The following is a 16,150-nucleotide window of genomic DNA, read 5'->3' on the forward strand; positions in this document are numbered from 1 at the left end:
TGAAACATATAGGGTGAATTGTGGAATAAATAAGGTGATTTGGGGGATGTGAGTTTGCTATAAGAATTGGTAAGAATTTCCTCAGCAACTAAACCTAGCTGGGTAAAACTAATAAGTTACTTGTGTTGTTTTTTTGTGTCTACACAATGGAATGGAATGCTTTTGTTTATGTTGTGCCCCAGGGGGACTGGACAGAAGCTCAAAAATTAAAAGGATCAGTTAGTTTTCAATACAAAGGGCTTTGGAAAAAGTAATAGAGGTGAGTTAAAAAAGATGGGATGAAAGAAAGGGAACAGTAAGGGAATTGTCTTCTCCAGACTTTGATGTTTCCCATGGATGTTGATGGAAATACAATTATACCTCAATAAGCTACCAGTCCAGTGTGTCTGGAAGGTTTGGAGTATCCTAATGCTATGCAAACTTTTTTTGCTATAGTGACCAATATCCATAATCAATAGCGAATAATGATTGATCACTATGCATGGATCAGGGAACAATGGGGCATAGCTTGTAATAGCAATGTTTGCTAAGGATGCTCCAAACTGATCATCCTATTGTGTGAGCCATTTACTGTCACATGTAACTGCTTGTCAGGTGGTTACTAGTGATTACTCATTGACAACTGGAGTCATCACACAAGAAATGATTGCCCATGTACTGCCAGCCTAATGCATGGGAGCATCATTTTTTAAATTTATTTTATGTAATAATGACATATTGGTATAGACTATTGGAATGTATGATAGGCATGGGAAGCTTAATGGACATATACTGTACTTAAAAAGTATCTAAACCCACACAAACAAAAATGTAATATATTGCCACCTACAAGTCACAGTTTTTTTTCTGCCAGTGACACACTTTCTTGCCACCCAAGAAAAGGATCAAAGACAGCTAACTTTCCTGCTACAAAATATGAAGTGGAGGTTTACAGTCTGAAATTGCTGGGAACAATTGATATCAGTCAACAGAGAGCACACAGATCATTATCTGCTCAGACAATTTTTGTAGTACAGGTATATTTTTGCACTTAACAAACTGATATACCCAATGCATTTATTTGTATATTTTACAGTTTTAAAAGGAACAAAAGTAAATTTTTAGGCTTTAAACAGCCAGAACATATTTGTTTTTCAAGTTGAAATCCATCATCTATACACTTGAATTACTGCCTAGTGGGTCACTGACCCAAAACCAGAAAGCAACCAGTGAAGAGTCTTAACACTGGATATATATAAACTTGTACTGTGTTAGTGTCGTGCTAATTAGTAAAAAAAATGACAACATCAGAGCTTGAACTTTTAAATAAGAAGTCAACTTAGCAACATGGTAATTCAATGTTTGGTTTATGAATACATTTATGATTCTTAGAGCACTAAAACTTAACTAAGCAGACAACAAAGCAGATGAATCTTTGAATCAGGTCTCTTTGAATCAAACGTCCAACAGAACTGTCTGATAAAACAGGAGTCCATTTTATTTTATAAATAATTGAATACACAGAAAGAAATACATTTTTTTTATTGTTGTCATCTTTCCTGCCTATCTTCTCACCCCTCCCTTTGCTCTAATATTTTTTTTTTCTTTTTACATACCTTTTAAATCCAACTTTAATATTAACTGACCACCATGTTATTACAGGGCCTTATAATAAGCTTGTAGAAACCAACATAATGATAGTCACTTAATATTAAAAAATTAAAATCACCATAAAATCCAATTTGCTTTTTATCCTTGCAGCTCATTTAGGAGTTTTACTCACTGAGACTCGGTATCCCATAACTATGTTCATATTTAGAAAACCACAATAAATACAAATATTCAAACTAAAAAAGATCTTTACATAAACATGAATGTTTACAGACCCTCATGTCTTCAACAATATTTCAGGGAAACAATAGCAGTCGTGGATAAATCTTTTTCAGATGGTCAATCTTTCCCTGAGATTGGAAAACCTAGGAGCTGTCTCCAAAAAGATTGTACAGGTTAACAGAGAGATCTTTCATACAACAGATCTTTTGTCATATGAACCTTCCAAATACAATCATCTGTTTCTGGATATTGGAAAACTCCCCTATTATACTCCATGAAAATTCATAATTCCAATCATTGCCTGCCCTGGGTGCAATAATGGACCCCATCAGGCACATTAGGGGATTTTTCTTTGGTTCGGCAAAGGGTTTCCATATGAAAAAAATGGTAGCACTGGTATTGTGAAAGCCATTATTGGATGTACACTGGCGCTACTTTGCATTGAATTATATGACCTCTATATGGATTTTGAATTACTTTGCCCCAGTAAATCAGATTCACTGACTCAAACTACCTCTAATATCTTCACATTTAGGTGTCATAGCCACTAAAGTCAGTTTTTTAAACAGTAATGTACGATTTTAAAAATGTCATTAATAATTAATATTGCTACATTTTCTAAGATTTATTAAAGCAAGTGGAATGGTTTATACTGAAGAATAACAAACTGAATGGAAAACTTTTAGTACATTTATTAATAGTTGTTAAATGCATTCCTTCCACTTCCATTTCCATTTAGTGGAAATTAAAAGAGGGGAATTTATGAAAGTCATGCAAATGAAGTCATAGGAATGACGAACAGAGGCAATTCCTTCACTTTAGCTACTGGTAAGCAGCAATGCTAAACCAAAAAAAAGAGAAAAAAATGCCACTGTGTTCAATAAATGATTTTAATGTAATTATACAGTGATTAGTTTAAATAAAAAATATTAGTGGATAGTTAACCCCAAATAATACACTATACTTTCTATGCTGACCCCATTTAGGCATAAGACTAGAAATTTACCTTTTTTTTCATAGAAAAAACATTTTATTTTGAAAAATATTCTCTTTGTATTTGGTGCTATCATCACTTGTGCTAAAATTACATTAGCCTGGGAACAGTTTTTTTAATTTGCATTATTTTTTGTTTAAAAGTATAATAAACACTATACATATTGATGCTTTTTAACACAGGAAAGTAGCACTGCACATACCTGCTGTAGTACAAATTGAAAATTGGAAAACAACCATTTAGAATTTATGTGCAGGATTTGTACAAGAAGTCAAAGAAATCTTTCCTTTTGACCTGAGCCTTTCCAAAGAAAAAATTAAATTTTACATGTGCAAAAGAAGTAATAATGTAATAAGTTCTGTAATATATCTGTATATATCTGTAATATCTGTAATAAGTAAAAGTTCTTGAATACCACCTATAAATGTAGAACCAAGTTTTTGAACTAAAAAGCCCAGGTAGTAAACAATAAAATAAAATATTTGAGCCCAATGCTTGGATAATATAGCTAAATGTAATTGTGGATACATTATAAGCTATATATTGTATTTATATATATAATCTAGACTCCAAGCTAACAGCTAAAAAGGGCAAATTAGAAAACACTGGCAGGCAATCATATATGATATATGAAAAGGTATTTCTGTTAATCCAGTTTTAAGATTTAGGCAAAGCCATTATACAGCACAGCTAAGTTGGTGACCTGACTTTTGTCACCTCTATTGATAGCAGGTTTCCTTTATAAGATATCACAGTGTGTTACTCAAAGGGTGAATGTCCCCAATTGTCACACAAATAGCTGTAAAACCCTATAAACTATTTATCTATAATGATCCAATATTTTTTCTGATATATGAGGATGATCACTTTCTCCCTTTGGTGAGTAAGAACTGATTGTACAAAGATGAAAGCAGAACATAGAAAGAATTCACTTTATTTCTTATTTGTTTATATCCAACACGAGCCCGGAGGTCAAAGGGTCCCCCTTCATCAGGGTTATGTACTGTTGAACAAGGTGTGTACTGAACATACACATTTGGGGTAATTAGTATGGTTGCATCAGATACTGGTTTAGGAGATCCATCACCCCATACCTTTCCACTATTTTCCCAGCATGAAAAACTGACAGAAGTTCCCTCCCTACCCCATCTAAACCTAACACAAACATTCCGACTTTCAGTACTTTAAATTTATATCATGTGTCACCAAGCTGATACATAAATCAAGGTTGGAATAGCTGTGTGTATTTAATATTGTTGTGAAAACGGTTTCCTTTACTTCTTCCCAGACTTCCTTTGGTAGCGTATGTATTTGTTTTGACCAATGAGGTAATGATATTTCAAATAAATAACTCAAGCTTTGTCTGAGGCTTCCAAAAGACATGACAGAGTGCCTGCCAGACTTTATTACAAATTATTTTTCGTATCAAGATCATTCCATATTCAGTAAGAGATCCTCTGTTAAAAAAAAAGAAATGTTCCTTCACAAAATACACCTCCTACTGTGCCAGATATGTTCATAACAAAACTTCCAGAAAACATCCATGAACATTGTGCACAATCATTTCATTTCATTGGATGAATAAAAGTTTTATTCGGTTGAAAACAGCCAAAGAATCCAGCTTTGTTTTACAGCTACTGTATAATTTTTCATGGACTTAATGATAGCCTTAAAGCAAAACTCCAGCCTTACCTTTAGTTTTGCAGTTGTATAGCCTGCTCTGTAGTGAAATGATTTATTCTGATTTTATAAGCTCACAGCTTCTCACAATGTGCATTAGAATGTGCAGAAATTCAGATGACCACCACCATCAGCACCCTGATGGCCACTACTTGTTTAGCTACAACAACATGTGACAAAGACATCATTCATTTCAAAGGATTTGTTTTCCAACTCCACCTCCTTCCAGCACTATGATCCCCGGTTCAAATCTTAGCCAAGACTCAATTGATATGAGTTCTGAGTGTTCTTTTATGTTTGTGTGGGTTTCCTCCAGGCACTTCATTTTTCTCCCACATCCTGAACACATACTGGCAAGTTAATTGACTTCCCCCATGTTGGTCCTACACCATGACTGGGACATATAATTTTGTGTCCCATAGAGGGACAGTTAATGAAATGGCTATATTTAAATACTTTGTAATAACAATATATGATTAGCCCTGTTTCTTTACAGCAGACATGCCAAACTGATGTTTTGGGGTTGTATGTGGCTCTAAACCACTACACTGAATGTTCCAGCTGTTCTCCATTTGCTAAAAGCAACACTTAAGCTGCGTACACATGTGCAATAATTATCGCTGGAAATGAACGACTAACGACCGTTCGTCTTATAATCGTTAACAAAAAAAATGACATTTTATCTGTTGTTTAAGAATATTGGTTTACACCCTGTGCCATATGCTTCCGCTAGCGGATATGTAGCTGTTTTTGTACAGGTTTACTATGTGCTATATGATTCCCTTAGAACTGTTATGTTTTTTGTCATATTTTTTGGGTATATGCAGCTTCCTGGTACTATATGTCTGTTAATACGAAGCCTACAATGTTGTTTGATATGATGTATGTGTTGTATATCTGATTCTTTTTGTTATGTTTACCTGTTATTTTTTTCTCTGAAAACTCAATAAAACTGATTGAAACAAAACAAAAAAAAAAAACACTGATAAACGAGGATTGTCCCTGGAAACCGACCGTCCCGGTGGATCTGTTTGGGTGACAATCGTTCGCTATCTGTTGTGTGTACGGTGATCGTGGATGGTTCTGCAGTACACTTTCTCCTTTACATGTCACTTCCTGCATCGTTCAAATGAACGTATCTAGCGTGTATACATTATTGGTGGATTATATTTGAACGATCGTATCGTTACTGCATGTACAGAATTGTGCACAATACGATTGTTCAAAATATTTGTGCATAATCATTAGTCGTTCATTTTCTAACGACAATTATTGCACGTGTGTACCTAGCTTAACCTACATACTTTGCAGGTAAATCATTTCTTTCTTAGATAAAATCTTAAAACTGCAAACATTACTTCAATTATAATAATAAAAGTGATATATTAAAAAAGTAGGTGTGCCCCCACTCCAATCAACCCATTCTGGACACAATTCCATGTCAGTTTGATCTGATTTATGCCATGGATATTGTTGAGCATTTGGCTGCATTAAAATGTTGGTATAAACATAAGTCCTTTGTTCACAGGCAAACCAACTCCTTCCAATGTATTGCACTGAACAAACGCTTGGCATGATGCAGGTTTAGTGGATTGACCTTGATCTTTTATTGAACATAATAAAATCAGGGGCTTCCTATTCTATAGCTTTGCTATTTCAAACACTTCTGTTTTAATTGATCAAGGAATCCCCAATCTATAGTGTCCATTGAATGTAAAGGTGCGTACACACTTCCAATTTTTATCGTTCCAATCGAACGACGAACGATCGATTGGGCAAAAAATTGTTCGTAAAAAAGTAACCAACGACGCCGACGAACGAGGAACATTGTTGGAAACGAACGACCGGACCGGCGGATCGGATTGGACGACGATCGTTGAACATCGTTCGTGTGTACGGTCGTTCGTTGATCGTCCATGTTCAGAGCATGCGTGATGAACGAACGTCCGTTCACTTTCCTGTCGTGCACATAGTTCCTCTATCGCTTAAACGATCGTATCTATTGTGTGTACAATATCTACGAACGATCGTGTCGTTACCTCTATGTGCAGGATCGGTGCTATACGATCGTTCATATATATCGTGTAGGAACGTTCGTCGTTCGTTTTCCGACGATAATAATTGGAAGTGTGTACGTAGCTTAAATGTAACCCTTAGGAAGCCATAAAACACAAAATCAGATATAAATAAGAGCAACATGTTCAGAACGTCTGAAGATCATAATAACAAAAGTACGTTTACTGTGATAACATTAATAACTAACTAAAGTAGAAATCATTCCACGTTTTGAAGGCAATGTGCCATAAGGACTTGTACCCTGAAAGCTTACAATGTTTTCACCATAGTTAGTTATTAAAATGGACCCTTAAAGCAAACCATGGGAGAACTATGGGGGTTGCCATTGCCACTGCTTCCACAAATGCGATTTGCCATTGTTTTTGATACTTTGTTAGGTCCTTACCAAGAACTAGCAAGGAGATTTGGAAGATTATCAGTTCTTATATTTAAAATATAAAATTAGAGGAACATTTTTCTTACTTTAAGAAGGGTTAGAGTCAGTATTATTGTAATTTGTTTTCTTAGTGTGGAGATCCACATTTTTAGAGTTGTTTCCAGATCAAGAGGTCACAGTAAAACTTTTAATGGGGAAACTTGTTCAGGGGAAAATGAAATAGGAATTCTCCTTGCTTTGGAAGATCTCCTCTAACTTCCTGTTGCATTTAAGGGACAGGAAATGTATTAAATGTACTCAATGGTACACAGACAATATTTTTCCCCTACTGCTTAAAAGCCTTTAAATTAACTTTTTTTTTTTTTTAAAAAAAGCCATATGTTCACAATGCAGCCAGACAAGTGGCCTTTTTAAGTGACATACAAATGCAAGGTGATTGAAAATCTAGCATGGGCACAATGGTCCCCCAATGTTGATCATCAAACTGTCCTGATGAATCAATAAATGACTAAGCAGAGATGACGGTTGTTCTGTCCTTTAGAGGAAAGCACAGTGGGGTGCCACACACTAATCCTCCTCTCCCCATTCTCTATTAAACAGACCATATGTATAGTGCCGATTCATTTTCTTGTCCCTGGAAATTATCACAAAAAATTGTTTCCAGCATCAGAAATCATGTGTACAGGGTGTGAGTGTGAGTTTTATATTCAGAACACTATTCTGCATGCAATCTTTTTTAAAGAAAAAAAAAAAAGTTTAAGTAAATTTAAATGGAAAACCCTGTGTGTGTATATATGTGTGAGAAACAAGAGGTGTGTGAGAAGGACTGGTAGGAGAGACAATGTCACACAAGGGAGGGAGGGGAAGGAGGAGGAGAGACTCACACACACAGCAGTTTGGGGAAAGCAAAGCAGCAGGGACAGCAGAGGAACCAAGTGCATGGGAGTGATAACTGTGTGCTGTCACATTGTATGGGAAGGACACATCCATAGTAGGTGAGACATGGCTTGTTATCTCATAGCAAATATTTCACAAGGGTCTGGAAATATCATTTAAGTACTTGAAAACTTTTATGAAGGGCAAATAGTTTATAGAAACCACTTAGAAATCAAATTTATTAGAGAAAATAAAATTTTGCAGTGGTAAGATTATATTGCAGTTTAATAATAAATGTTTATAATTTTATGATATAATAACGTATTGACATCCATAGCAGAATTGAAAGAACGCAGCATTCTACACAGATGTCTAGATAGGGTGAAGTGCGTATTGAGATTGCTCAAGCAAAAATGTTTTATATGCTGAATGTTCTCGGAGTTGTGACTTTTGTGGTTTCCAAGATGTGGGAGGTTTATATTGCATTATATACGCTGTGGGTTTTCACAAGTACAGCAATGGAATTTTAAAGATTCTCCATTTATGTAGGCAAAATATACTTTACCATTTATAGCAGGTATTAAAGTGGTAGTTTTTTATTTTTTGGATAGGGATTTGCACCTTGTGAGGAATGCGTAGGACTGTAGTTAATTTGGGTGAGGCCGGTGTTGCTAAGACAGTTTTGTCCTCCAGGCATCTATATACATGGGCCTATAGCTCCTAATGATAAATAAAGCTGTCCTGGCTATAGGCAGCTTGGAGCATAGAGGTGGTGCAGGATAGATGCACAATGAGGTTCCATGGAGAAGTATGCTATGGGCTGTATTTAGATATGTAAATAGTTTGTGTTGATTTGAATACATCCACTGATACGTATGCTTGTGTTTAGTATGCATATGTGGTTGGGTGTGTCAGAGCTGAGTTGTGTTTTGGTGAGCGGTTCTCGCTTACTCATAGCGTATCTGTGTGGTGCACCTGTTATAGATCTGGGGGCGTCTAAATGCTGCTTTGCGCTGATAAACTATGGCCAAGTCTAGGAAAACATAACTGTGTTACTTCTCGCCCTCTGTCACTCTCAAGCACATAATCATTAGCTTTAAATTACTAGAGCTGATGGTATTAAAAAAAATCATTACTAATAAGCCTCATACATGGACAGGTTCCATCCTGCAAAGACTTTTATGTGTTCTTCTTAAAAGGCTCCAGTTATACCTCAGGTCCTTCCAGGTGAACAGATTTACAATCTATGTACTTGTAGCCTGAGGTCAGTTTGAAAGCATTGGAAACATTGTGCGGTTGTATTGATTGTTCATTTTTATGATTGATTGTTTATCTCAATGGCAGGAATTACACATGAAGATGGATAACCTGGGAATATTAAACTGAAGAAGAGCTAAGTAGTGTCAAAGTTCCATTTCTGAATCAATGAAGAGAGAATTTTACCTGAAAGACAGCTGAAATACCACTTTGAGGTCACGGCAGCAATGACCAATGAGGCTCCATCACTCCTTTACCCCATGTCACCATCACCATGTTAAAGGAGGGAAGCGAGACCTACACAGAGGACGTGATTTATATAGTCCTAGAAGTGGCCATTGCCATCCTGGCCATTCTTGGCAACGTGTTGGTGTGCTGGGCCGTGTACATTAACAGTAACCTTCAGAACGCCACCAATTATTTTGTGGTATCCTTGGCTGCAGCAGATATTGCCGTGGGTGTCCTTGCCATCCCGTTTGCTATCGCAATTAGCACTGGATTTTGTACCACCTTTCATGCCTGCCTCTTCATCGCATGCTTTGTTCTGGTGCTGACACAGAGCTCAATCTTCAGCCTTCTAGCCATTGCTTGTGATCGTTACATCGCCATCCGCATCCCCCTCAGGTGAGTGATTGAAAATATTTCTGTTAATATATATCTGGCTGACCGATTATGACATCTCAATAACAATGGAACATTAGTCATAATACTTTCTAAAATGTAAGATACTGGCCACACAGTCACCCCCTCTTCACTTCTACATAAATAGCACCCTGGAGGCAATCAAAACCGGATCCCAGGTGTTGCAAAGCCAAAATTACAATTGTTCTAAAAGCTACCTGACACTGACCCCTCCTGAAACTGCCAAACTGGCAGTGTCCCCCTTTTCCTGTTACAGAAGACATATTTTCCCTGTAAATCACCAAAAAAAAAGTGGAAGGAAGCCACCTAACAGGTCAACCTGAAGCTTTTCTTCCAACCTCTGCAAACTTTTTATACTGATCTCCTCTTCTTGCTAAAGTTGCCTATTTCTTTAAATCCTCAGATCTGTATGCCATAGCCAATTGTAATGTCTTTATTGCTCATTACCAGACCTACACTTGCCTTTTCTCTACAGGTCATTCGTGTTATTTATATACTAGTTTTTTATACTTTGTCTGTAATAATATCACCACTCAGCTGTAATCTAAACAAAAGTCATAGCCAAAAAACATTTTATTTATGTGAGGTAAGGGGAATCTGTTCAGTAACAGATGTCACCTGGAAAGAAAGTGATAACAAATCTCCAAATGGGGACACCTGTTTCCCTTCTCAGGCTTTTTTCCTTTATCTCAATTAAAAATCCTGTAATCCACTTCCTTTCCTAGGCTGGCTATGCTCATTGTTCCTTTGTATCTATGGAGGAGCCATGTTTTTTTTCCCAGACTGGGCTTCAAACATGTCTATCTCTCTTCATCTCCATTTTAGATGCGATTTGTAGTTTATAGAAGAACTGCAATATTATGTGTGCTTTCGGTTCAGTGTACAGGAAGTGATAAGGCCATTGAATTTCAAGTAAGATCAATAGGCATTTTTGCACTTGCTAAAAATAAGACCAAATGAAGCTTCTGCAGCTAGGGACTAGTAATCTTTATTATCATACATTCTGTTTTCGTGCTTAGATATCCTTCTATTTTACCATATTTCCTTCCCTACTCAATAGAAAACCATTCAGTAGATCCTAACATTGCCAACTTCATTCGGACCTCCCAAACTTAAGCTACGTACATACGTGCAATTATTGTCATTGGAAAGGATCTTTCTTTACGATGCATGAACGATGCTGTTCATACAGCACCGCTCTGCTCTATGGAGAGGGGAGGGGGAGAACCATGGAGCTCCCCCCTCCCTTGCATTAGGATCTTTCTTTGCCCATCGTCCAGGGATCTGCCAGGACGGTCGTTTGGACGATAGACGATGGGCGCTGTACACACGCCAGATTCTCATTCGATATCGGCCCTGAGCTGTTTATCAGGCGAGACCCATTGGACGTGTGTACGTAGCTTAAGGCACCCAGTGTTTCCCAACCAAGGTTCTGTGGAATGAAACGTAGGCTTCCTCCAGAGGGTTGCTAAAGGTTACCTGAGCAAAGAGCAATTTACATCTCTCAGGACACCAATAATCTCTTTGGCTATCTATAAGATAAGTGACATTCTTCCCAATGTACTGACCACAACACTAATGTACTGTGAGCTGTGGATATAGTAATTATAGAAGGGGGTCCCTAAAGACCTGAAAGTTAATAAAAGGGCTCTCCCATGTTAAAAAGGTTGAAAAACACTGGTTTAATGTTCCTGACTGTCAGCACAGACTGAACCTTTCAGGAATGAAGAATCAAGCAGTAAACTTTGTATAATGCCTATAGGTGAAGCAACATTTGTAGATGTTTTGCTGTTTTCTGCTCACATAAAGTGCTGTGTACATATGTATATGGCAGCGTAAAATTTATAGTTGCTTTATACCTTGAAGTCCTTTTTATGACACATACCTGTAACCAGTATAATTGTTCCATAAAGTTTGTAGCTCCCACTATTGCTCTTTACAGCCATGTTTCCGAATGATCCACTTCATTTGCCTTTATAGCTGGTGCAGCTGGTCATATGACTAGAGTTTTCTAACTACATGAATTTTCTGTATCAGTTATACTTACTCCCCTAAATGTATTTTTAGCTCTGGATTGTCATATTCTGTACATTTATAGTATGACATATTTCATGTTACCAACCTTTTATTGTCTAAACAAGAAGTGGCGCTATAGCCTTATACATAAACCCATCCTCTTTAGCATTTGGATTTAAATGAATCAATTCAGCGTTTAATGGAGAATTACCGACAAATACTTTGTTACTAAAGCTGTACAATACAGTGATGTTGCTCACACCTAATGGTGGATATGTATATAATATATTTAAAGGAGCCTGTTTGTGCCCTTTCTTCATGGCTGCTGATGTGATTGGTTTGTATAATGTAGAATAAAAAAAGCCTTAACAAAAGTAGCCAATCAGCCTTCAGCTATTTTTCCTTCAGAATATATTATAGCATAAGAGCGGCAATGTGATTGGTTGTTGCTGACTATATGACTATAAACTTGTTTATTGCATATAAAGAAACCATATGGCTCAGTGATAATTCACAGGGCTGAGCACATCAGTGCATGCTCCAAAGCGCGTCATATACTTTTATGTCCAAAACACACTATAGGGACAATAAGAAGCTAGTCATCCTGCTTCATTCTTTGGTTGTTTGAAGAGAAATAAACTTATTCATACAATCATGGGGAATACACTTTTACTCCATTGCCCCTTGTGAGAACTGAACTCTGGACAGCAGCGTTACAAGTCTACTATGGTAACCAATGAGCAACCATGATGTCCAGTGTTTAAAAGTTCTCATTGTATGTCAGATGCTGCATAGCTGAAATCAACACTATAATTTATGCTTGTGAGCTATGCTGGTCCCTGGTGACTGCATGCCAGATGCTATAGTCTCCATGTTCTTGCTATTCTCTCAGACTTAGTCACTGTCACCTCTGCTTGGATAGAGAAGTCTTCCAGCTGTTATCCCACGCACAGGAAGACCTTGCCATTTCTGCAGAACATAGACAAAATTCCCAGGTTGTCTATCCCTTGACCTAACTTCCAGAATTCTCCTTTTTTCCATGTTTATATTTGGGCTTCCCCAGTCACTTTATCTATGTACACACAAACTACTTTGATTGACTTTTCCCTTCTTAGTGATTTTTTCTTTATATATAATGATAATTATTACACAGTATTTATATAGCGCCATCATATTACACAGCGCTGTACAAAGTCCATAGTCATGTCACTAACTGTCATATATGTCCCTACCATAATCATAGGTCTTTAATACAGTCTAAGGTCATTTTTTTGGAGATGGACAATTAACCTAACTGCATATTTTTGAGATGTGGGAGGAAACCCACTCAAACATGGGGAAAACCCGCAAACTCCATGCAGATAGTGTCCTGGCAGAGATTTGAACCTGGTACCTAGCGCTGCAAAGGCCAGAGCACTTACCTCTGAACCACCGTGCTGCCCATATTTGTCAAGTTTTGAACCTTTTAATTAATTTCAATTAATTAACAACTTTATTAAAAGTTATTTTCATCATGAATGGGTACATCACTGAGTTTTTTCTTATGTTTTAGAGACCAGCCCACCCATCACTGATATCTTGGATATCAGATGCTCCAGCTTTATCCAGTTTTTCTGGCTTCTTGCCTTTACTGAAATTGCTTATTAAGATTTAACGGCACACTGTGAGGTTCTCATAGTATGCTTTAACAACAATATGCTGCAGCAACAAGTTAGATAGAGCTGGAGGACATTGAGTATTGTTTAGACATTTCCTCCCCCAGCTTGACTATCCTTGGATTACTCTTTCTTCTAAACTTTAGGTTTTGTAATCATGGAAGCTCAGCTCCTACCACCAGCCATGATCTGCCTACATAGAGAAGCAGAAAGGTGCTGGGTCTAAAATAAAGTATGTGATAAAAAAAGGTTTTATTTAATAATTTCATTAGTATATTAATGTAAGGTGAAGGAGGAAGTTGGACAAGATTTAGGGAAATAAAACTTCAGCTTTAGAAGTTAAGCTAACTTCCACTGCAGGGAATCCTCACTATCAAATAGCAAATATGACTTGCATTTTTTACACATGCATTAACTTCATTCTTTGTTTTCTTTTTTTTTTAGGTACAACAGTCTTGTTACTAGTCGAAGAGCCAATATAACTATTGGAGTCTGCTGGCTGTTGTCTTTTATAATTGGGCTTACCCCCATGTTGGGCTGGCACAAAAAGGACCTTCTCACATCTGAAAACTCCACATGTAGCACTCCTTTGGTGGAGTGCCTGTTTGAAAATGTTGTGACTATGGATTATATGGTATATTACAATTTCTTTGCCTGTGTCTTGGTGCCTCTTGTGCTCATGCTTGGCATTTATTTACACATTTTTATGGCTGCACGTCGGCAGTTGAAGCAGATAGAGCTCAAAGTAACTTCTGGGGAACGATCGAGATCGACTCTACAGCGTGAAGTCCATGCCGCCAAGTCTTTAGCCATCATTGTGGGTTTGTTTGCCATCTGCTGGTTGCCCCTGCATATCATCAACTGCTTCACTCTGTTCTGCAAGGCTTGTAAACGTCCTCCAGTTTTACTTATGTACTTTGCCATCCTATTTTCTCATGCCAATTCAGTGGTGAATCCACTCATTTATGCCTATCGTATACGTGAGTTCCGCCATACCTTCCGCAAGATCCTACGACAAAACTTGTTTGGTCAAATGCAGCATCCTCAGACACGCACAGCCAGTGGGAAATCACTAACATATGCCGATGAGGAGTTGACTGGAACCACCAGGATTAGTTATAATGGCTGTGCTGAAAACCATAGGAGCAATTGTGACCTAAAAGGGGCTTGGCATCAAAATGGCTTTCCTTCCGGGCTGAAAATTGAACAGACAACAAGTCATGAGGCTGAAAGACAACAAAAAGAGAAACTTATAAACTCCTGAAGAAATGTGTGGACCTCTCAAACTGAAGGCTATTGTGTTATGAACTGTACAGCACAGTAGGAGGTCCCCTATTATTTGACTTTCATGTTGTTTAGACCTTTTTGGAGACCTATTTTTATTTATTAAAAAATTGGAAAATCCTTGTGTTTTTTAGCAATGCCTGTTTCTGAAGTGTAAATAATCTGAAAAAGACAGGAAAGTGGTCATATCTTTCCATACTAAACGTTGCACATGTGTAAACCTAAATTTAAAAGCTTGACTATAGTTAAGTGCCAATACGAAAGTGTGGGAGATAGGAGATATGAGCAAGCTTCAACAGTACCAGAAAGTGCTGAAACTTTGTCCAATCAGAACAACCTGACATGTCGGCAAAGCAGGTGGTCTGAAAGTTTCTCCAGGTAAATACAAATACAGAATATTCACCAAAGAGTCACTTTTACTCAACAGGCCACCTGTAAAAGAAGAAGAGGTATACTTACCCTTTCAGTAGCCCATATAAGCCACCAACAGTTACATATCAGATGAGACAAATATATGCCCCCCTTCCCCTGTTGGCTCATTTGTTTGATTATGACTTGTGTGATTTTACTCACCTGGACATATAAAATACACAGAGAAGCAGCATGGGCTGCTGGAAAGGTAATTTTTTATTTTACCTGTGCCTATTGAGTAAATTTAAATTGTGATGACCAGGTCTCTTTAAAAATGGCTTCAACTTTCCATTGTTGTTTGTTAAAAAAAGATTTTATTATTTAGCATGTTTTTGTAATGAATGTAAAACATGCACAATGGGCACAGCTGAAATGATAAAAAAAAATATATTACCAGTAAAGAAAAATTAATCTACAATCTTTTAATAAATTAAAGCTACATGAACAGTCAGCAGTGGTCAAACTATGTAGAAAAGAGAAAGTTTAAAATCCCTTCAGTACTGGTTTTATTCTTACTGTGAAAATAAATCTAATCTATCTACACTTAAAATGAAATTAAATAACCTGATTGCTTTTTTTTGGTCATTAGAGGAAGCCTGGACCAGCACTTTCTCCTGGAAAGGTAAGCACTTTAATAACCTGTCCCAGATGTCATCATTACTGTACATATTGACATGTGCTAGAGCAGTTTATTGTTTATGTACTGCCCAATGAATAGCAAAGCACTCTGAAGCTATAACTAAAAAATGTAATGAATTTACAATTTATGAAGTCCTGGCATGACTACATATCTGACAGATTGTGGCCTGGAGTATGTCCATGGCATCCAGGAACCGCAGCTTTTACAGATTGGGTGAGGCTGAGGTTTGGCTGAGGGGTTCTGACTATTGCTGCCAGTGGGTTGGATCTCCTGACACCCTCCTGAGACGCATATCAATGAATTGGCTCTGCTCAGAATCTCAAATATGCTCTCAGCAGAGCTGCTCCATACATGTTCTTCAAACTAATCTGTTACTGAGAAAAGAATGCTTGGACATGGGACAGTTCACCAATTAGATAAGGTAACAGCCT

At 37.2% G+C, this 16,150-nt stretch overlaps 1 protein-coding gene across 3 annotated transcripts; it reads left to right on the top strand.

The window, feature by feature from the left end:
- Nucleotides 1-7,841: 7,841 nt before the first annotated feature.
- On the top strand, nucleotides 7,842-14,788 carry ADORA2A (adenosine A2a receptor). Of its 3 annotated transcripts, none has more exons than XM_072415560.1 (3): nucleotides 7,842-7,933; nucleotides 9,159-9,695; nucleotides 13,829-14,788. In XM_072415560.1, the coding sequence occupies exons 2-3, from the start codon at nucleotides 9,346-9,348 to the stop codon at nucleotides 14,646-14,648; spliced, it is 1,170 nt and encodes a 389-aa protein (XP_072271661.1). In that variant the 5' UTR covers nucleotides 7,842-7,933; nucleotides 9,159-9,345; the 3' UTR covers nucleotides 14,649-14,788. The 3 variants fall into 3 exon arrangements, with proteins under 3 accessions (XP_072271661.1, XP_072271664.1, XP_072271662.1); XM_072415563.1 differs by having other exon boundaries at nucleotides 7,909-7,929; XM_072415561.1 differs by lacking the exon at nucleotides 7,842-7,933 and adding an exon at nucleotides 8,714-9,078.
- Nucleotides 14,789-16,150: the final 1,362 nt, after the last annotated feature.

The sequence above is a fragment of the Pyxicephalus adspersus genome, chromosome 6 (genome assembly GCF_032062135.1).
Source record: "Pyxicephalus adspersus chromosome 6, UCB_Pads_2.0, whole genome shotgun sequence".
Classification (NCBI taxonomy): Eukaryota; Metazoa; Chordata; class Amphibia; order Anura; family Pyxicephalidae; genus Pyxicephalus; species Pyxicephalus adspersus.